The 21,626-nt window shown below is 43.6% G+C and overlaps 1 protein-coding gene across 4 annotated transcripts in view; it reads left to right on the forward strand.

Annotated features, from left to right (window-relative positions):
• arid5b (AT-rich interaction domain 5B) overlaps window positions 1-21,626 on the forward strand; it is a 143,357-nt gene that overhangs the window by 18,858 nt on the left and 102,873 nt on the right. For 2 of the 4 annotated variants that reach the window (XM_048550953.2, XM_048550955.2), the window contains one exon: window positions 21,300-21,551. The exons of 1 other annotated variant lie outside the window; for it this stretch is intronic. In XM_048550953.2, coding sequence (XP_048406910.1) covers window positions 21,300-21,551 — 252 coding nt within the window. Of the gene's footprint in view, window positions 1-6,551; window positions 6,796-21,299; window positions 21,552-21,626 lie in introns of those variants that run through there. One more of the 4 variants, XM_048550956.2, reaches the window with a different exon arrangement.

A 21,626-nucleotide genomic window follows, 5' to 3' on the forward strand; every position in this document is an offset into this window, starting at 1 on the left:
ACTAAGAATGACATTGTTGGACTTGCGAATGTTCAGCAGTGAGCTGATTGAAGCTATCAGGGGGAACAGGTTGTGTCGATAGACAAAACTATTTTGGTTAGTCGGGGAGTCTATGACTACAGGGCATTGTTGTAACATTAGAGGCAGATCTTCTTTCAGTAGTGAAATTAGCAAATTTTTCCACTCACACATACAGCAAAAGTCTGGAACACTTCTCTAAAGAGCAGTTGATGCTCAATCAGTTGTTAAATTTAAAGTTGCGATTTGATAGGTTTTTATTTACTCAGGCTAGCAAGGGATATGGACAGCTATATGGAGTTAGTTGTAGATTAGCTCTGACCTCGTTGAATGCTGGAACAGCCTCAATGGGCCAAATAGCCTATTTCTGTGTCTGTGTTGCTCTGAAATGTGGACAAATGAATTTCAACACAATGAATCATCAGCAATGACTTTGCAATCAGTGTAATGTTATTGTGATGTTAAAAGCATATCCAAATAAAGAATTTGACTATGTCACTTGTATTTTCCAACACCTCATTGCAATACTACTCGACATGCTTCAAGGACAGCCCAGATTCAAAGTGGTTTTTGATGTCCTCTAACTTCCTGAATTGCACAATACAATCAGTAAGCAAACTATGGGTGTGTTATAACTGTTGCAATGTTCTTATGTCTTTCTGCTTATTCCACAAATTTGAGAAATTCATAACAAATGCAATTAATTTTTTTGTTTTCAGCTCACTTCCTGTTATTGAATTCCAGCTTCTGATTATTCATTAGTCAGTCTTGAGATTTGTACTAAGCTGGAAATGCTGGCTTGATCCAACTGTTGCTTAAAAGAGAAGGTTGAATTCTGCTCTAACATTGCCTTAAAAACTTTAGTCAATTCTTTGCACAGCAATTACCTTCCAAATGTGAAAGCGTTTCTAGTTTACGCAGCAATTTAACATAATAGCTGTATTGTGTCATATTAATATATTTTTATGTTCTGAGTGCCTTTCATTATCTTCAAGCCTGAATAAAAGCTGTGATGATGACTGTGATTAATAGCTTTCAGGTTAGCTTGCTGAAAACAATTGTTCACCCAGTTCTCTGTTGAAATGTGTCACAAGTGCATCAAACTATTTATTTCTAATCATATTGTGCTTTTTTATTTCCTTTTTCAGAATTGGTACAGTAATTGCATTTGCAAGGAATACATGTGATAAATTATTGCATTAAGTGAAGTTTCAAGAATAGATGCTCAGTAATTTGTAAAATGCATTCCTATCTGTTTGGTTGCCTCAGGTCAAATAGAAGTTATGAAAAGCTGTTTGCGTCATTACTTTCGCATTGTGTAAGAGAGGAAAGATGTTGCAGATTGGACCTATTTTTCTCTGCAGCACACCAAATATAGCAGGATGGTAGTTTAAAAAGAGGAATGTTCTAGGGACCAGAACAGACCCATTTGGACCCTCAAACCTATTCTGTTGTTCTTTTAAAATGCATCATAAGCGCACCCACTCACCTTGGTTTCATTTCCCTTCGTACCCTTTTCAAACAAAATCCTGTCAGTCTCTGTTTTCAATTGTTCCTTGTCCCCACAGCTTTTTGGGAGGGAAAGTTCCTGATTTCCGCTACCCCTAGCTTTCTTTTTCACCCGTGAATGACCTCGTTCAAATCTGAAAGTTATGCTCCTTTGAGCTGGACTCCCCCACCAAAGGAAACAGCATCTCTTTCTCAAGCCTCTTCTACCTTGTTAATCATCTTTAAACACCTCAATTAAATCGCCATCCTTCACCTAAACACCAAAGTGTAGCTTAAAAAAATACTTAAGTGCAGCTGCCTACATGTGCGTTTGAGTCTAAAAATAGTATTTTGTTGGAAGGGGTTAAGCCAATGAGTACATTTACTGAAAGGGACAAACAATCAATGTTTAATGCCACAGCTATTTTAATTTTTTACACGTTTTGTGGGAGTGAAAGGATGCTTTTGACATGTTTTTAGTTGCTCTTGTGAGGGCATTTAATACTTTCTAGTTTCTTTCTAGTTTTTCTGATGCTGGCTTTCTCTTCGGGCCAGTGCACAGACAGGGTGAGAAGTGTATATATAATTGTCCTGTCTACTCATTTTCCAAAGGGCTGGGGTCTCTCTCAATCCACATACTTTGTATTTTCCAGATATTGATCTCCCAGTGCCAACTTAAAACGCGCACACACACTGATCACGGGGGTCGGTGACATTGAAAATTGTTTGTTTTTCTGAAAAATGTACTTTATTCATCAAATTTCCAATATTATACAACATTGTGACTTGAAAATAGCAGAGTGCAGCCAAATTCCACGTGTCTCCGCATATTATGCTCCTCTCTTGTTTTCTCTTCTGTCTTACAAGGGAAATATACATTCTAAATGTTAAGAGTACAGCCTGAGAACTATAAATTGAAAATTTTACAGTGAAATTCGCTTGGTCCTGCTCGGAACCAAGATGCAAATGTAGAACAGAATGGTAATTTATTGTTACGTGTATTTTTATTAAAAAAAATCAGTGAAACGTTTTATAAGTCGCCCTAAAACAGTAGTGAAATTACTGACCGAAGTCATACATATTGAAGGGAAAGAAAAATTAAAAATTCAGCACTGTTCAATTAATGGCTCCTGTGTTCAGAGTATACTGGAAAGCCAGGCCAAGATCTCCATGCCGGGCTGCTGGAATACCCGGAAGCCCCTGAAGAAGACCTCCGTGATGGGGGAGAGACCTTTGTGCCAGGACAAGAGAGTCGGGAGACCATCCTGCCAGGTCTCAGGCCTAATCCGCCATTCTGGGCCTTTGGAAGCCTCCTCATTGCTGGGCTTGGCTCAAGAGAAGGTGCCTTCCGTCGAGTTGTTAATAAAAGGTAAGGTGCCGTAATAAATGGAATTTTTTTAAAAAATAGCATAGGGGAAAAAATAATTAACATGTGGGCAGGGTAGATGAGCTCCTGGGCTGAGGAGCCTGCCCATTGTGCTGTCACTCTGCCGCCATCTTGGGAGAGAAAAAGGGACAGAATGGTCAACCCATCAAAATCGCCTTGAGGTCCTATTCATTCACAGTATGCTAACTTGCATTTCTTGGGTCTTTTTGAGAGCTCTGCGTTCGGCTGATTCTGTCGTTTTGCAGCACTGGTCGCTCCCAGGCCCCCTGTACTGGAGACTGCACCTTTACCATCTGGACCTCTCTCTCTCTGCTGTGCCCTTCCTCAGCCTCTCCACTCATTGTAAAACCTTTGAAGTCTATCTCTCTGCCCAAGCTTTATCCGCCCCTGTCAGCTCGTCTGTGGGTTTGTTAGTTTTTAAATCTGATCTGAACCTTTTGATGAAGCCCCTCGGGGGTGATTCACTACATTAAAGATGGCTATGTAAATGCAAGCAAATAGAGGTGTAGTGGTATTGTGTTTGGACCAGTAACCTGGAGACCCTTGCTAACATTTTGGGGATTTGAGGTCAAATCCTACTATGGTGATAGTGAAATTTGAATTCAATAAAAAAAATCTGGAATAAAATGCCGGTCTAATGGCGACCATTATTGGTTGTTATAAAACCCATCTACTTATATTCTTCAGGGTACGGGATCTGATAGCCTTCCCTGCCTGGCTTACATGTGACTCCAGACCCATAGCAATGTGCTTCGCTCCTAACTGCCCTCTGAAATGATCTAACTTGCCACGCAGGTCGAGTCTAATTGGAGATAGGTAACAAATGCTGGTCTTGCCAATGATGCAGAAATTTCGTCCTAAGAATTTAAAAAAAAAGTTGTTCATGTCCATTCCTGAGCCATTCTTTATACAGACCTTATGACCTTCCCTCCATTATACATTCAGAAGTGAGGATGTTCAACACCATTTGCAGCTCCTCATAAACTGAAGCGGCCCACGTCCAGGCGCGGCAATATCCAGGCTTCGGCTGAACAGCGGTAAATAACATTCATGCCACAAAAGTGCCAGGCAATAACCATCCCCAATAGGAGAGAATCTAACCTTAGTCCATTGACATTCAATGCTTTATCACAGAATTCCCCACTGTCAACATCCTGGGAGTTACCATCAACCAGAAACTGAACTGGACTTTTCGTATCGAATTTGTGGATGCAAGAGCAGGTCAGAGGCTATGAATATTGTGAAGTGTAACCCAACTCCAGACTTCTTTAGAGTCAGGCACAAGTCAGGAATGTGATGGAATACTCCACACTTGCCTGAATGGGTGCAGCTCCAACAGTACTGAAGAAGCGTGACACCATCCAGGACAAAGCAGCTCGCTTGATTGGTGCCACATTCACAAGTATTCATTCCCTCCACCACTGACACTCAGTAGCAGCACTGTGGACTATCTACAAGATGTAATACACCAAGGTTCCTTAGACACCACCTCTAGACCCATGGCCATGACCATCTGGATGGTCAAGGGCAGTAGATACATGGGAACACCACCACCTCCAAGTTTCTCTCCAAGCCACTACAATCCTGAATTGGAAATACATCACAGTTCCTTCAGCGCTGCTGGGTCAAAATCCTGGAATTCCCATGCGAACAGTATTGTCAGTGGGCACCAAATGGATTGCTGTGGTCCAAGAAGACAGCTCTGCACCACTTCTCAAAGGCAACAAACGATGGGCAGTAAATGCTGGCTGAGCCAGTTTAAGCCCGCATCTCATGGATGAACAAAAAAAGACATCTCTATTCGACCTTGCCAGAATATCTTGTCCTCCTCCACTTTGTGCACAGATTTCCCCGTCATATCTGTGTGACTCTGCTGCATTAGTGCTGACCACTCGGGTAACAGCTGTGTCTCCTTTACTTCCTTTCTGACTGCCGGAGATCTAGAATGAGAAATCTTTCATCTCCTGTCCCTTCAGTTCAATTGAAACCTATTGCTGAAGTGAGCAGGGTTAGTGTGCAAACCCACAAACTCGCTGGAAACGTAAAGAAATGAAAACTGATGTCATGCTCATTTTACTGTGACACTGACTCATAAATTTCCCTCATGACAAAGTGCATTGCTCAACGTTGTTGGTATATCAGAAAATCAGCCAAAGTATGGTGGAATGCATTTGAATATCAGAATTACAAAGTGCTGTTTTTAACCAATTTAAACACTCACATTACGGGAAGTGTTTTAATTGTGGCTAATCTGCACAGACATTCTGAAACAAACATCACTATCTTAATTGAATCATATTAAAGAGGGCTGGATTATGTTGTCACTTTGAGAACCAATTGGAAACTGCTGGGGGAAAGAAAGCCTGGATTAATTATGCCGTCTCTGTAGTTTTTCCTTTTGCAAGCTGAAACAGGAAACCAGTAAATCTTCCAGTCTTCTGATTCAAAAGTAATTTGGAAATGAAACCTATTATTCTTTTTGTGTTTTGAAGTTGCCATCTCGGTTTACAAGAACATAATAAGTGATTGGGCCACGCATTTGGTTCCAGTTGAATAGCCAAGATCCAGAGATGCAATCAATTTTATCTTAGATGGAAACTTAAAATTTCTGCACCCACACGGGCAGACCCTTCATCTACATGGGTCTGATATTGTTGCTTTCGTTTTGTTTTGTTTCATCCTCTAAATGATTGATGGCACTTGTAGTGGGTATCCTATGTGCTTGGAACAAGCTTGTTGTCGAGCAGAATGGAATGAACAGTGATTAATCTGTTAACTCTGTTTGGCGCAGTGCCCTTTTGACTTTTGCTGTTTTGCAAGGGTACTCTTTGACTCAGAAGTTTTATTGGTAATACATATACAAGAACCGCAGGGTTTTATATATATAGAGAAACTTGACCGTTTAGAGCTGGCGAGGGAAGGGAAACGAAACTATCACTCGCAAGAAAGTGGTGATTATTTCTGGAGCTACTTTTATTCAGCCCATGAACAGGCTTGTTTTAAATTTGTTTTGTATGCAATCTGTGTGCCATGATTTTTTATTTGCTGACATGCTGAAAATTTACATGTTCCTTTATCCATTATGAAACACTGAATCTGTTCATGTGCAGTTAGTTTCCTCATGACTGCCACTTGGTGCCGTGCCAGGAGTCTGAGGCTGTATGATGTAAATTGTGAGCTGGGGCATAAAAAATGCATTTGTAGTTGGAAAAGTGTAAACAGATTGGAAAATTAAGTAAAACAAGCGAGTGATTAATTGTCTTCAGATTTCCCTCTGCAAATTGTTTTTTTTTCCCCTCTGGTCTCCCTAATGAACCCATCAGTACATTTCAAAGTACTTGTTATAATATTTTATTCCTTGAGCTGAATAATAGTTTCACTGATCGACTATGAAACAATATGTGCTTCTCCCAGGGTGACCTTTTAGGAAATGAATAGTTTTATTGTCTGCCCTCTTTCTGTGACTGAAACAACAGTGTGGTTTATTAATATGACTCACGGTACAAATGAAATGGGCCTCAAAAGACTTTGTTTGTTTTTTATCTTTTCTTATCAGTTGTTTTGCAGTCATGTTCCTGCTTTTCTGATAAGCTGCCTAATGTGGTATTTCGATTAACTATGCTGCTTATATGTGCGGTGTTTTGAGTGGGGTTTTCACCAATGTGGTGCAGATAGAGAAGAGTGTCTCATTTAGCGGTGTCTGGCTGACTGGGCTATGACTTCTCCCACGTGCGGATTTGGAAAGAGAATTTCTCCTTAACGTGTGCTTGACTGTAACGTGAGCGCACATGCGCTCCCTCTCCTGCTCTCGTTACTTACCTCTTGTGGTGTCTTGAGCGACGATGACAGGAGCGGAAGGAAGTTCACCAGAGCTGAATCTCTCGATGCCAGGATTTGTTGGGGTATGTTTGCTGCACAAATGCCCTTTAGAGCCCAAGCAGCCAGTCTTGGAGTGTGAAGGTTCTGGGATGAGTAAATTCTTTTGCTTTAAAAGAAGAAAGCGAGATAGCGGCGTGAAAATGTGTGCCCGTTGACTGCTATCGTGTGTTTCACGCGCGTGAATGCAAGATCACAACGATTTTAAAATTGTGTTTGCTACAAAGTCTCTTCTGAAACGAGGGTGTCATTTTTATTCTCCCGTCCTGTGCATCCCCTGTGCGCTCGTTCTTGGTCCTATCTCAAGCAGCAGTGATAGAGAGGTTGTCGATTGTGGTTTTGATGCACAGTATTGCAGTTCAGCTGGCCACAAGGGGGTGTATGAGGGTGGTCCTGGTGGGTGATACCTGCAGGGAGCATGGCAGGAGTGGAGTGGGAAGTCTGGGGCGGATTTGAAATGGTCTTTCGTGATGTGAGTCTGCAGTTTATAATCCAACACGCCAAGCTTCAATATCGATAGGGTATTACCTCCCAATAGTGTGGCAGAGATTAGTACTGGGGTCATAGGGGATCCGCATTTGTCGTCATTTCTCTCTGAAGGTAGGCGGCCTGTGGGGTGCTCGCTGGAAGCTAGTCAGTGAATATTCTTAAGGCAGGAGTGGATGAGATTCCTGACAAACTCTGAGGGTAGACCTGGAACGGGAGGGCGGTGGAGATCAAAGCCCACATCAGATACTCGAGCGCAAAACTAGGGCTGTCACTTCAGTGCACTACTGAGGGAGAACAGCAGTGGCACTAACCAAACTCTGTCATTGGAGCATCAGTGCTAAAGTGGGGGACCAGTGCCAAGGGAGTGCTGCGCTGTCGGATGGTCAGTATAAGGTTAGTTTCCCCAGTGCTCAACGTAAGTCCGATTTATAGTTCATTTCTACCATTCCCATTTCCTATAGCTGGCTTACCTTTCCTTGTGATCCCTCTTCTCTTCCCACCATCCCCCACGCCATCCCCAACCCTCTGCCCAATTTCCTACCAGAGCCTCCAGCATAATCTCGCATTCTGTTTCTCACCTCATTAAAATCACCATCAGTTAAGTATTGCCAATTCTTATTGGACATTGACCCAGACGGAGTGTTTCCAGGGGTTGGTAGGGTCTGCAGGAGGGATGGTTCCCCAGGCTGGGGGGGTCCAGAACCAAGGGAACACTGCCTCAGATCAAGGGGCAGACCATTAGCTCCCGAGATGAGGGCAAGTTTCTTCACTGAGAGTGGTAAATCTTTTGAATTCTCTGCATGGGAGATCTGCTGTTGCTCAGTTATTCAATATGTTTATAATGGAGTTTGATTCCTTGATGTTAAAAATGCCAACACAAATGGGGATGATGTGAGAAAAATGGTGTTGAGATAGTAGATCTGTGGGCTGAATGGCCTTCAGGTGTATCAATGACATGTCCCGGAAGATTCGGTCACATGATAATTGATAGTGTAACACTTGATCACGTGACTCTCAATGGTTTCTCAATGGTATTATTCTCACTCTGAAAACGTGTACTCCGCAGTAGCTCAGTGCGGGGATCCTTGGTTCCAGTAGCTGGGTCAGAACTGATTGGCTGTATGTGAGACCCTTCCCAAAGATGGGTTGTCCCATGCATTGGACAGTCCTTTCTGGCGTGTGGCTGTCATGAGCTTGTAGCAGATCAGATTTGGCTGTTTCCTGGCCACATTCTGAGATGAGAGCCCTTGGTGAATGTAAAGAAATTGAGGCGTGAGTGTAGCTGCTGAGCAATGTGTACCAAAGTGTGTGATTGGGGGAAATTATTTTATACTCCAGTGGGGCAGTAACGTGCCTCAAGGCAGACTAAATGCCATGTCCATGCACCCCACGCCCCCCACATTCTTTGCTCTTGGCCATTGGCTTTCAGTCTGTTTGGTTAAATTTACAACATTCAAAACCTTCAGGCAGCATGGTGGCTCAGTGGTTAGCACTGCTGCTTCACAGGACCAGAGACCTGGGTTCGATTCCAGTCTCAGGCGACTGTCTGTGTGGAGTTTGCACATTCTCCCTGTGTCTGCACGGGTTTCCTCCAGAGGTGTGCAGGTTTGCTGATTTGGTCATGCTAAATTACCAGGGATGTGCGGGCTAGGTGCGTTAGCCATGGGAAATGCATGGTTACGTGGATAGGCTGGGGCATTTTGACAGTCTTTAGAGGGTCAGTGCAGACTCGATGGGCTGAATGGCCTCTGTCTGTACTGTTGGGATTGAAGGAATACATTCAATTTTTTAAGATGGGTACAGGCCGGAGGAAATAAATCTGAATTACACCATAGATTTTGAAGCCCAGTGTCTTTTAAATGTTATTGTTAATATAAAACACTTCTTTTAAAAAAAAGATTAACTGATCTCCCAGCCCTTTGTTCTGACTGGTCCATCACTTTGAATTTTTCCACATTGTGTCAGGCACTTCAGTGGCTCTGTTCACTTTGATAGTTTCTGAGGCAAATTGTAGCTAGACTGCAAGTTATTTTTTTGCGTGGATCTTCTCGTAAGGGGGGCAATTAGAAAAGAAGACTGGACTGAATTAGCTAGCTGCTTTATATTGCTTTCAGGCATTTTCGTAAATTTTGTGGCGACAGTTGTTTTGAAAACATAACGATTTTGTTTTCTATGTTCCTCCATCTGTCAGTTGTGTGTAATTTAAAAAAATATTTTGATGGATTATCATGAGTAAGTGATTTCCGTCCATAATACTTTCTGCAAGTATGCATGTTGGACTAATTCTTGCACTGAAAACACTCAATTGTTGCTGTAATAACCCAGAAATGATTTAGTAGGCTTTCGTCAAATTTAATAATTTCATTTAATGGCGATACGGTAGCAGCCATCTATCACTTTGACTTGTGAATTTGTTGCTTATTCTATCAGTGCCCACTAGGCTCCCCCCTGTAGCTGCAAAGTGAGATTGTTTGGGAGCATGACCTTGCTGAGCAAAGAGGATGTGTCTTGTCTGTCCTCCTGAGGTTAGGCATGTGGGATCACAGTAATTCAAATTTCCTCACCTCATCAGACCTGCTCAGGACTGTTAGCTTTGAAATATTACTTCGTTGAGAACACGGAGGCCTTGCAAATCCAGTAAGGGCTGCACTGAGACCCACTGACTGACTCCTGTCACACTCAGTAGTTTTAGGGGCGAAGGGAGGAGCAAGAGTGGCATTAGACTGAAGAGGACCCAGATTTCTAAGGTTAATACGGAGCTTCGTATGTTTTTAGAGTCATAGAGATATACAGTGCAGAAACAGACCCTGCAGTCCAAATTGTCCAAGCTGACCAGATATCCTAAATTAATCTAGTCCCATTGCCAGCATTTGGCCCATATCCCTCTAAACCCATCCTATTCATGTACCCATCCAGACGCCTATTAAATGCTGTAATTGTGCCAGCCTCTACCACTTCCTCTGGCAGATCATTCTATATATGCACCACCCTCTACATGAAACGTTTGCCCCTTAGGTCTTTTCGTATCTTTCTCCATTCACCTTAAACCTGTGGTCTTAGTTTTTGACTCCCGTAAACCAAGGAAAAGTCCTTGGCTATTCACCCTATCCATGCCCCTCATGATTTTATGAACATCTGTAAGGTCACCCCTTAGCCTCCAGGGAAAATAGCTCCAGCCTATTTGGCCTGTCCAAACCCTCCATGCGAGGCGATATCCTTGTAAATCTTTTCTGCACCCCTTTCAAGTTTCGCAACATCCTTCCTATAGCGGGGAGACCAGAATTGAGCACCGTATTCTGTTATCACATTTTGTATTTGTTGTGAAATTAGACGTGCTGGACTCTTGGCAATTCGAATCAGTTCTTAATGTGGCACTAAATTCATTCTTCAAGAAATTTGGGTGTGTTTAACAATAGTCAGCAATTGATTTGACTTCTGTATCTCAGCAGGTAAGCATAAATCCATCTTAGAACTTATAGACATTTCAGCGCAGTACAGGCCCTTTGGCCCTCGATGTTGCACCGATCTGTGAAACCAATCTGAAACCCATCTGGCCTACACTATTCTTGTACTGAGCCGTTTTGTTTCTTCTTGAGATGTAGGCAGCCTGGCAGAACAATACGGCCAATCTCTACTTCCTCAGACCAGGTGAACCAGTCACTCTGTGATGGTGGTTTTTAAGGAGGGAACTTTGAAATATTAACCTGGTGACAATGAAAGAATGATGATGAGTAACCAAGGCAGGTTAGTTTGCAACTTGGAGATGATGGTGGTTTTGTCAGTGGCATTTCTCAAGTGAAGATAATTCTATTTGCTTTGTCTTTGTACTTCAGTTACATTGTGAAGAGTAACCAATATGTTGCAATGAACACAGTTTTCTTTGACCTGGAGCGGGGTGGGGAATATCTTAGACATTGTTTGAATTAAATGTTGTTCTCTTTAGGCCAACAAAGTGCAGTTATATTTAACATCTGTTAAAGGTCAATAGATGTCAACAAATCACTGGACTTTTCATTGCTTGGTTTAAATTTTCGCAAGAGAGTTCTGATTTCTAGATCTGCCTGGTTTTTGAATGCTTACTAATCCGAATGGGAGATTGAATAGAAGCGTGCGAAATGATGAACGGTTTTGATGGAGTAGATATGGAGAAACTGTATCTACCTGCAGGAAGATGGGTAACCAGTGAGTGCAGATTGAAGGTAATTTGCAAAAGACCCATTGGGCAGATGAGATACTTTAATGCAGAAAATTATGATCTGGAATGCATTGCTTATAAAGTAATTCAGTAATAACTTAGACCAGGCACCTGAATAAATAGTTGAAGAGGCAATATTAAACTGTAGGGGAAAGGGCAGGAGAGTGGCACTGCCTTGATAGTTCCTGGAAAGTGTTAGAACAAGCGAGCTGGGCTGAATGATTTTGGGCCGTTTTTGAAACAATAATGGCACTCGCTGTATAAAGTCTCCAGCATTTAAAAAAATTTTAGTAGCACATCCCAGGTTATCTCCTGTGGTCATTGGAAAATATACTTGACATGACCAGGAGCTGGATTAATGTTAATTAATGTAAAATTAGAACTCTGGTTCCATATTGAGAAACTGGGACAAGTAAATTGAGGACGTTCTAGACCAAATGGTGTTGTCCCTCTGGGCTGTCTTTGTTTTGGGGATGAGGGAACAAGTGTGTGAGTGAATAGTCAGGACAGTCCTCAGAAAGTCCCATGCAATACAAGGAGAAACCAGGGATTTGGAGCTGGCAAGGGGTGGGGCATAATATGAATGACGACCAATGAAACTTAGAGATGGGGAATCAAGGGAGCAGATTAGTGGAGGGCACCCACATGAGGAGCAGGGAACCGCTGCAAGAATGTGGCCTGCATTTGAGCGCAGCATATCATCTGGCATTCCGCAGTCTGCAAACCTGACTTGGCAATGGGGGATTAAATGGGGGAACCATCCCAAGAGCCAATTAACCAGAATTATGAAGAGAAGATTTGCAAAAGAGGATGCTTCAATCTTCTCACTGAGCTAATGCATTCTGTTTCGGATAGCCATGGTCTACTTTCAGCCAGGCGACGTGGATGTCCTAGGAAGCAATGGGACCGCTTATAAAAACAAATCTCTGTCAAGCTCTCGCTGAAGTGACGACACACACAAATAATATTGGCTGTTCATTATCACCTGTAGCTTGAGATTGGAGTGTTGTCCCCGATCACTCAGCATCCTTTTGATGTATCTCTATTAACCTCCATGCCATGTTGGCATGTTCCATCTGTTTTAAAATCGGGAGAATTTAACAGGCAAGCATTGAAATAGCATGGAGGGGAAATTTACGTGAATGCAGTGCAATCGTTTCTACATCTGTTGTGGTGAAGTCAGGGGGATTTTTACTGATGTATGTTGAGTCGGTGGGAGGAGGTGGTGTATCGTTGTCAGAGGACATGCAGAATCTGTTGCAGTTCAGACATTCATGTATTGGCCATCTGGCAAGACACAAACTATTCGTTTTTAATTGAAGATAACAAAGTGTGAAGCTGGATGAACACAGCAGGCCAAGCAGCATCTCAGGAGCACAAAAGCTGACGTTTCGGGCCTAGACCCTTCATCAGCGAATGAAGGGTCTAGGCCCGAAACATCAGCTTTTGTGCTCCTGAGATGCTGCTTGGCCTGCTGTGTTCATCCGGCTTCACACTTTGTTATCTTGGATTCTCCAGCATCTGCAGTTCCCATTATCACTGTTTTTAATTGACCTCTTTTTCAAAGAGAGATAAATTTGTGACAACCCTGTGCTGTTGCTGGGGTTTATCTGTTGTGCAAATTGGCAATTAACCCTTAAGTAGGCGGCCAAATATACAAGATATCTGTCACTGATGGTGGAATTGTGAGTGAACTGAGTAGGAGCAATGAATGGTCCTTATATTTTCTAGCCAGAATTGGTATTACACAGCTCTGAGCAGGTGGGACTTGAAGCCAGGCCTCCTGGTCCAGAGACAGGGACACTTATGCTGTCCCACAAGAGCCCCTAGTGACAGTTCTTATAATACCTTGTTTCAATTAAAGTGAATCACCTAATAATGCTAAGATAATAAAATGTGAGGCTGGATGAACACAGCAGGCCAAGCAGCATCTCAGGAGCACAAAAGCTGACGTTTCGGGCCTAGACCCTTCATCAGTGTGCTCTCTGATGAAGGGTCTAGGCCCGAAACGTCAGCTTTTGTGCTCCTGAGATGCTGCTTGGCCTGCTGTGTTCATCCAGCCTCACATTTTATTATCTTGGAATTCTCCAGCATCGGCAGTTCCCATTACACCTAATAATGCTCGCAGTTTAATTGAGTTCCTGATTTTGTGTGTGGGGGGGATAGATTTGGGAGGGGGGGTGTGATTGGTTGCAGACTTTAATGCACAAAGGTGTGATTAGGATTCAGGGACCTGATTTGCACCCACAATGATACAGAAAATCAGGCAGGGCATAAAGATTAGATTCTCTACAGTGTGGAAACAGGCCCTTCGGCCCAACAAGTCCACACCGCCCCTTGCAGCATCCCACCCAGACCCATCCCCCTATAATCCACACACCCCTGAACACTGTGGGCAATTTAGCATGGCCAATCCATCTAGCCTGCACATCTTTGGACTGTGGGAGGAAACCGGAGCACCCGGAGGAAACCCACGCAGATACGGGGAGAATATGCAAACTCCACACAGACAGTCGCCCAAGGCTGGAATCGAACCCAGGTCCCTGGTGCTGTGAGGCTGCAGTGCTAACCACTGAGCCACCGTACCGTAAAGTGAGCTGCATTACGTTCTGCCTGTTTGGGAAGTTTGGCTGTTTGCTGGTGTTTCTGTTTTCTTGTTAACAGTAGGAAACATAATCCCTGGTGTGACTAGTTGAGTACAATGAATCTGTTTAGCTTTTTTGTTAATCTCCATTCAACAGATTTGAGTATATCTGGCTGGGTCAGCATGTATTGCCCATCCCTAGTTGCCCTTGAGTAGGTGGTGGTGAGCTGCCTTCTTGAACTGCTTCAGTCTACTTGCTGTGGGTTGACCCACAATGCCAGTAAGGAAGGAATTCCAGGATTTTGACCCAACTCAGTGAAGGATTGGTGATACCCTTTGAAGTCAGGAGGGTGAGTGGCTTAGAGAGGAACATGCAGGGAATGGTGTTCCACTTCTGCCAGCATTTTACTGTTATTCATCAGACATCAAGCCCAATTTAATTTTGTGTTACATAATCCTGAGCAAAGTCTGCTGTGCAGAATATTGGGGAACTTGTGCTGTATTTATGAGGGTATAGGTTTGATGCAGGAAGCAAAACCATTATTTCTAGAGAGATTCCAATTCTCATACTTTGACAATATATTGTGAGGAGCTTCCACTCTGTGATTGTCAGTAATGTGTGGACATGGCGGGATCAGTGACAGCTCTTGCTTCTTGATTATATTTCCAGTGCTGTGTCCTCCCGTTGAGTGTGTAGTTTTGGACTGCATCCAGACATGCATGTAGCTTTCCACCAAGCTCACGGACTGGGGAAGGGACAATCTTGGGCCAATAAATTAATTTCTGGAATTTTTCCAGGAAATCCAATGGACTGTGCCAAGCAGGTATGATTTTGCCCTGGGTAGTGAGGTAGGGCGGTGTGTGTGTGTGTGTGTGTGTGTGTGTGAGAGAGAGAGAAAACCATCCTAGTTGCTGAGTTAGAGGTTGCGTGACCAACTGCAACCACAGGGAACAGAATCCAAGTGGATACTCCAATGCAGTTCTGTCGACATGCAACATCTTTCAGATAAGCTGCCGAACTGAGACTTTGACTGCCCTCACATGGCTGTAAATGATGGCATGGTGTTATTTTCTTCAAGGGTATGGGAGTATGTGGCTTGGTATCAATTTTTGATGCTGCAGCGAAATGTTTTACTGTGTTAAAATGCCAGAAAAATTTTGCTTATTGATATAATGTTGCATTTAGAGATGGGGTGGAATGGTGGGAGTTATTTAGCAGAAATTAATTTGTGGTCCAGTCTTGTACCACCATGATCAAAATGTTGCTGATTAATCTTTAAACAGTTCATTGTTACAATTAAAGAACTCAGAGTTCCATTTTGCCTTTTGTTGTGTGCTCTGGCTTCTGACTGACTATAGTGTACAAATACCGAGATATGGTACACCATCTGTCTTGTTTAAACCTTAAACGTAACACATTTTTATTAAAGGTTATCACCCGTGCTCCACTTTCAGTGGATCGTAGTTGGATTGGATCATTATTGTACATCTGGGGAGATTCCAAGTTCTATGTGTTCTGCAATCACAGGACCTTTTGATGTTGATACATGCCCGCGGGAAATCAAAAGGATTGCCATCCATTTTACACGCCAAGAAATTTTACCCGTCGCTGCGTAGCCAATTCCATCTGTCAGTTTCAAATGTGCACTCAAGTAGTTAAGGCTGTACCTTCCACCTTGTGATCATACCCTCAGACAGTTTGTTTGGCTAACAAGTGATACACAAGCAAAAGACTGCAATGCAAAGTAAACTGAAGCACTCTGTCCAGCCTCACTCCAGTGTCCTGTTCAGGTCCCCATCCAGACTGCACCTTGGATGTGAAGCCATAATGGAAGAGACAAAGGTGCAGTCACAGTCTCAGGCTGTTGTTTTCTTTCAGAAACTCCTAAACTCATTGGAAACACTCCAGATTTGGCTTTCTGTTGTGTTGATGCTCCCTCAAATAAGAACATCATAAGGCTGGAAGTCAGACCTTTTGAGTTTAGACCCATTATCTGTAAGAGCATAAGAACAGGTTGTCAGCCCCTTTGCGTATGTTCTCGTGTTGGAGTGCATTGTGACTGATGATCCATCTTTGTTCCACATCCCAATATCCCTGCCCAGCAAAAACATCATCAATCTCACTTTGAACTTTCAGTTGACTCTTCAGCCTGCAGTGAAGTTCAGCCTGCCACTACACACCCCCTGTTGTTAGTCACTAACAGTCCCCATTAACAACTACTCATCCTCCCAGCCTGATCGTTAGCAACTCCTTTGTCTGTCCAACTCTCTTCCTCTCTCTTTGGGCTCTATCCTATCGTTTACTCCCTACCCCACCCACCTCCCTATTTTCTGTATATAAATTGACATTTTCCCAGCCACTATCAGTTCTGAGGAACGGTCGCCGGACTCGAAACATTAACTCTGTTTTCTCCTTCACAGAATCTGCCAGACCTGCTGAGCTTTTCCAGCAACTTTGTTTTTGTTTCAGTTGTCTATATCTGGTTTAATGTTAGAAGCAATTCAGAAAGGTTTCTCTTGTCAATAAAGAATAATTAGCTTATTACAAATGTAATTTACTTAAACAAGCAGGCAAAGATTATCGCCAAAAAATGGTTTAAACTGTGCAATTATAGATGTGACTTATGTTCTGACATCCCAAACTTAACATAAGGCAAGTATGGGTTGCAGACAAACAATGGACAAACACCTCACTGAACACATCAAACTGCAAATGTGAACCACAGATCCCACAGACTTCTCAGCAATCTACCCCATCCTTCCCACCCCAGACATTTTGGGTCACGAGATCTCATTAAAATTTCATAAGGGATTATGGTTCTTCATTTGTGACAGCCTGACCTTGAAATCTCTCTAGTCAGCCCATCATGGATTCCCTCAACCACTGCTCATGTTTGGATGACTCACCTTCCTTTTTGGGACCTCGTTCCTCGATTCTTGGAAACTGCACTCCTACGTTTGCTTACAGGCACAATTCCAGTTTTTCACAAACAGGCTTTATCAGGCCATGCCATCCCAGCTTTGTTCATTCAGCTCCTTTCTAGCTCAGTTGCTTAAGGCAGTTGCTGTTTGTGGGCTTTCAAACTGAGTATCTGATGTACTGAACTATTAATTGCACACTGGTGGAATTTGGATTTCCCGTGACAAAGATATTCAGTTGCTGTTGGACTTTCCTACGTAGGCCTGTGTACTTGAGTTGCCTTGAGCAGCACAGCTGAATATATTGCTGCTTAACACTTGGTGTCTCTGGCTGCCCCTTTCTGCCTGTAACCTTTGACTGCCTCTTTGATGACCTGAGCTATTCTGTTGAAACTCTTGAACTGGCCTTACCCCTATTGTTAGGCAGCATTGCGTGTAACTCTTATGTTAGAATGTCGAATATAGCAAACCCTTGGAGCTGTCTATACCCTGGAATGTGACAGTGTTCACACAGTGCTGGCTCCTGCAGCACACATTAATGTGATGGAAAGAAAATAATCTTCCCTGGGTTCTTGGTGAAGTGAATTGGCTGTTTGGTTCTGTTCAGTGCACATCTCCATGCCTGCCACTGGAAATTCTTCCCTGGGCTTATTGACATGGTTGTTCCCTGCTCCAAGCCCACCAACCCTGGTCTACCAGTCTGTGAGGAGCTGAGCGAAGATGTGCCCCACAAGGTCTGGATCTCATCTTACGGTTGTGTCCCTTTCTTCCGGACTCCCCCTTTGTGAGGGATCACACCTTGGTGATCCCTCTGGTCCCTTTGACCAAGTTGTGCTTGCTTAAGACGATGCAAGTTGGAGCCCTTGGGATACATGTTACAATTTTCCTCCAATCACGCAGGTAATTTCGGAACTCTTTGAATGTGGGGCCAGTTCCATGACAAGCGTGCGGTGTGGGCCAACCCCATTGGGATGTTGACTTGATATTGTATGAAAGCAGCAATTGCGCCCTGAAATGAAAAGTGTTTATTTAAGAACCAGTACAAAGCAACGTATGCTTTGCCGCTATCCTTTTCAAGAAAGGGATATACCGGTTTAATTCAGGGTGGGGTTGAAATTAAATCTTTCCTGCAGGAAGAACATAGTTGCCATTGTCCTGCTGCACACTAATGCATCAAACACATGATTTTTCAGTTTTTCTGTGTACAGAACAGATAGCTGTAATAGATAGCAGCATAAAATTAGACCTGTCCAGCAAACTTCAACAGCCTGGGGACATGTTCACTGACTTGTGGGAAGTATAGCAAAATCATGGAAGCATTTAGAATTGTAAAATGGATACAGCATTGGAGGAGGCCATTTGGCCTATTCTGTCAGTGCTGGCCCTCGCAAGAACAGTGCAGCTAATACCACTCCTCCACCTTCTCGCAGTTCTGAAATTCCTCTACTTCAGAGACTGATCCAGTTTTCTTTCGTGAATTGTAATTGACCCTGCATCCACCACACACTTTTTCTCAGGCAGTGTCCCCCCGATCCTAACAACTCAATGTGTGAAAAACGTTTTCCTTACATTGCCATTGCACCTTTCACCAGTTGCCTCTGGATCTTGGAAGCCCTCCTCCGCCGTGAGAAGGCTTATACTGTCTACTCTGTCCGCTACTTGATTTTGAGCACCTCGGTCAGATTTCCTCTCGAGCTTCTTTTAAAGAGAGCGCCTTCTCCAAGCTATTTGAACCACTCTGTGTAACTGAAGTTTCTCATTCCTCACACTGTTCTCAAATTGTTTCCATCTTCACATCCTTCCGAAAGAGCGGTGGCCGGAGCTGGGTGCAGTGCCGCTGCTGGGACTGAACCAGTGTTTTATCACTAAATGTCACGACCCAAGAGGAGGCCATTCGCCTATTGTACCAATCTTCTGCCTTTTCTACACACTGTTACTACATGAGAACACATCCAATGCTGTCTTGAATGCCTCAGTTGAACTCCACTACATTTCCAGGCAGTGCACTGCAGAACCCAATTATTCAATGTATGAGAGATAATGGGAACTGCAGATGCTGGAGAATTCCAAGATGATAAAATGTGAGGCTGGATGAACACAACAGGCCAAGCAGCATCTCAGGAGCACAAAAGCTGACGTTTCGGGCCTAGACCCTTCATCAGAGAGGGGGATGGGGAGAGGGAACTGGAATAAATAGGGAGAGAGGGGGAGGCGGACCGAAGATGGAGAGAAAAGAAGATAGATGGAGAGAGTATAGGTGGGGAGGTAGGGAGGGGATAGGTCAGTCCAGGGAAGATGGACAGGTCAAGGAGGTGGGATGAGGTTAGTAGGTAGATGGGGGTGCGGCTTGGGGTGGGAGGAAGGGATGGGTGAGAGGAAGAACCGGTTAGGGAGGCAGGGACAGGTTGGACTGGTTTTGGGATGCAGTGGGTGGGGGGAAGAGCTGGGCTGGTTGTGTGGTGCAGTGGGGGGAGGGGATGAACTGGGCTGGTTTAGGGATGCTGTAGGGGAAGGGGAGATTTTGAAACTGGTGAAGTCCACATAGATACCATTAGACTGCAGGGTTCCCAGGCGGAATATGAGTGGCTGTTCCTGCAACCTTCGGGTGGCATCATTGTGGCACTGCAGGAGGCCCATGATGGACATGTCGTCTAGAGAATGGGAGGGGGAGTGGAAATGGTTTGTGACTGGGAGGTGCAGTTGTTTGTTGCGAACTGAGCGGAGGTGTTCTGCAAAGCGGTCTCCAAGCCTCCGCTTGGTTTCCCCAATGTAGAGGAAGCCACACCGGGTACAATGGATGCAGTATACCACATTGGCAGATGTGCAGGTGAACCTCTGCTTAATGTGGAATGTCATCTTGGGGCCTGGGATGGGGGTGAGGGAGGAGGTGTGGGGGAAAGTGTAGCATTTCCTGCGGTTGCAGGGGAAGGTGCCGGGTGTGGTGGGGTTGGAGGGCAGTGTGGAGCGAACAAGGGAGTCACGGAGAGAGTGGTCTGTCCGGAAAGCAGACAGGGGAGGGGATGGAAAAATATCTTGGGTGGTGGGGTCGGATGAGAAAGGTTTATCCTCACATCATTGTTGCTTCATTTGCATATCTCTCTAAATCTATGCCTGCTCCTTTTCTTTCTTTTACAAGTGGGAACAGCTTTTCCCTATCTATCACCCTTTATGATGATAAACTGTGTGCCCACAATGATTTAACTTCCAGTTTGTGCTGGCTAACAGAACAAGTCATCCAGTACAAAACCTGCTTAGTTGAGCTGGGCACCAGCCTTTCTGAGTAATTTGCACATTGTACAATTGGAGCGATTCGCACTGAATTTTGTCTGACCCTCCACCGTTAGCCATGAGAGTCTTGTGTATATTTTGCAGGCCCCACGCGGAATCGGAGGAGTGACGTTTAGCTAATTCTGTCGCTCTGAAACTCTGAGACATTGAAATATGGTGCTGCAATGTGGCACAGCTGGGTTCACTCTAACTTTGTGTAAACTAGCGCATAGGTATTTCATCTTGTCAGTTTGTACAGCACCAAACCATGGGATACATTTATCCAGCAAAGCATGGGGTGGTGGGGTGAGCTCTTCAGTTTCATCTCAGCCGGAATTGTTGAATATCCACTTTCTAGATTCTCCTAAATTCATTCACCAGCAGCCTTCCATTTGGGTTGCTATTAAAGCAGTCACAGTCCAAGAAATTGTAGAGCGTCATTGTTGCTTGGTGTGCTTAGAAAGCCTGGGAATCTAGCTGCATTTTGTGATGTAGATATGTTGTTGTGTACATAGCGTTAGTTTAGGTGTGGTGTCAGTCAGCCTGAATTAGTGCAGGATAATGGTTCCATTAGCCATTATTTGTGCCACTTCCTGTTTAGGTTGCTATAGGCCGAACTTAACTGCCAGGATAAAGCAAAACACTTGTTTAAAGTCTTGTTTCAAACACATGCAAACATATGCATTAATTATATGTGTGTGTTTTTTGTCCAAATGTGTTTCAAATATTTAAACAGTTTAGCAAACTTCCATCTCCCTCGACACTTGGGATTTACTGTATTCATGTGTAAATTTGTAAACAGCTCTGTTTCACTGATTCAAATTACTTGTCCTTTTCTGGGTTTTGTTTTTACATTATATCATCAATGGATTGTGATAGTTCGCTTGTTGCAATAGGAACGTAATGTGGACAAATATTTCCTGTAACCAGCATTGCCCTGTTTGCCAGTGATTTGAGAGGCATTGAATTTAAATAACGACGTTACTTAAGGCAACTTGTGTGTGCAGCAACAGGCACAGTCTGTATTCCAGAACATTCCATGCCAACCCATGTAAAACATGCATGTTTCTCCACAGACGCTGATGATGCTGATGACAGTGGCGATGCTGATGACACTAAAATCATCGTGCTCAGTTACCCACAGTACTGCCGCTATCGCACTATGCTGAAGAGAATTCAAAACCGATCGTCATCTTGGCTCGTCAACGAGTTTGTAATGGCACTGGGTGGCATTGCGATATTAAATGGAAGCACCCGAATCCTCTACTGTCGTGACACATTTGATCATCCAACTCTGATTGAAAACGAGAGCATTTGTGATGAGTTTGGTAAGTACTTTCTCGCAATTTGTTGTAATCTCAGCAATGTGGTTGAAACAGAGGACATTGTAGAAGTTTTGAATT

Source organism: Stegostoma tigrinum, chromosome 20 (genome assembly GCF_030684315.1).
Source record: "Stegostoma tigrinum isolate sSteTig4 chromosome 20, sSteTig4.hap1, whole genome shotgun sequence".
NCBI classification, from domain to species: Eukaryota; Metazoa; Chordata; class Chondrichthyes; order Orectolobiformes; family Stegostomatidae; genus Stegostoma; species Stegostoma tigrinum.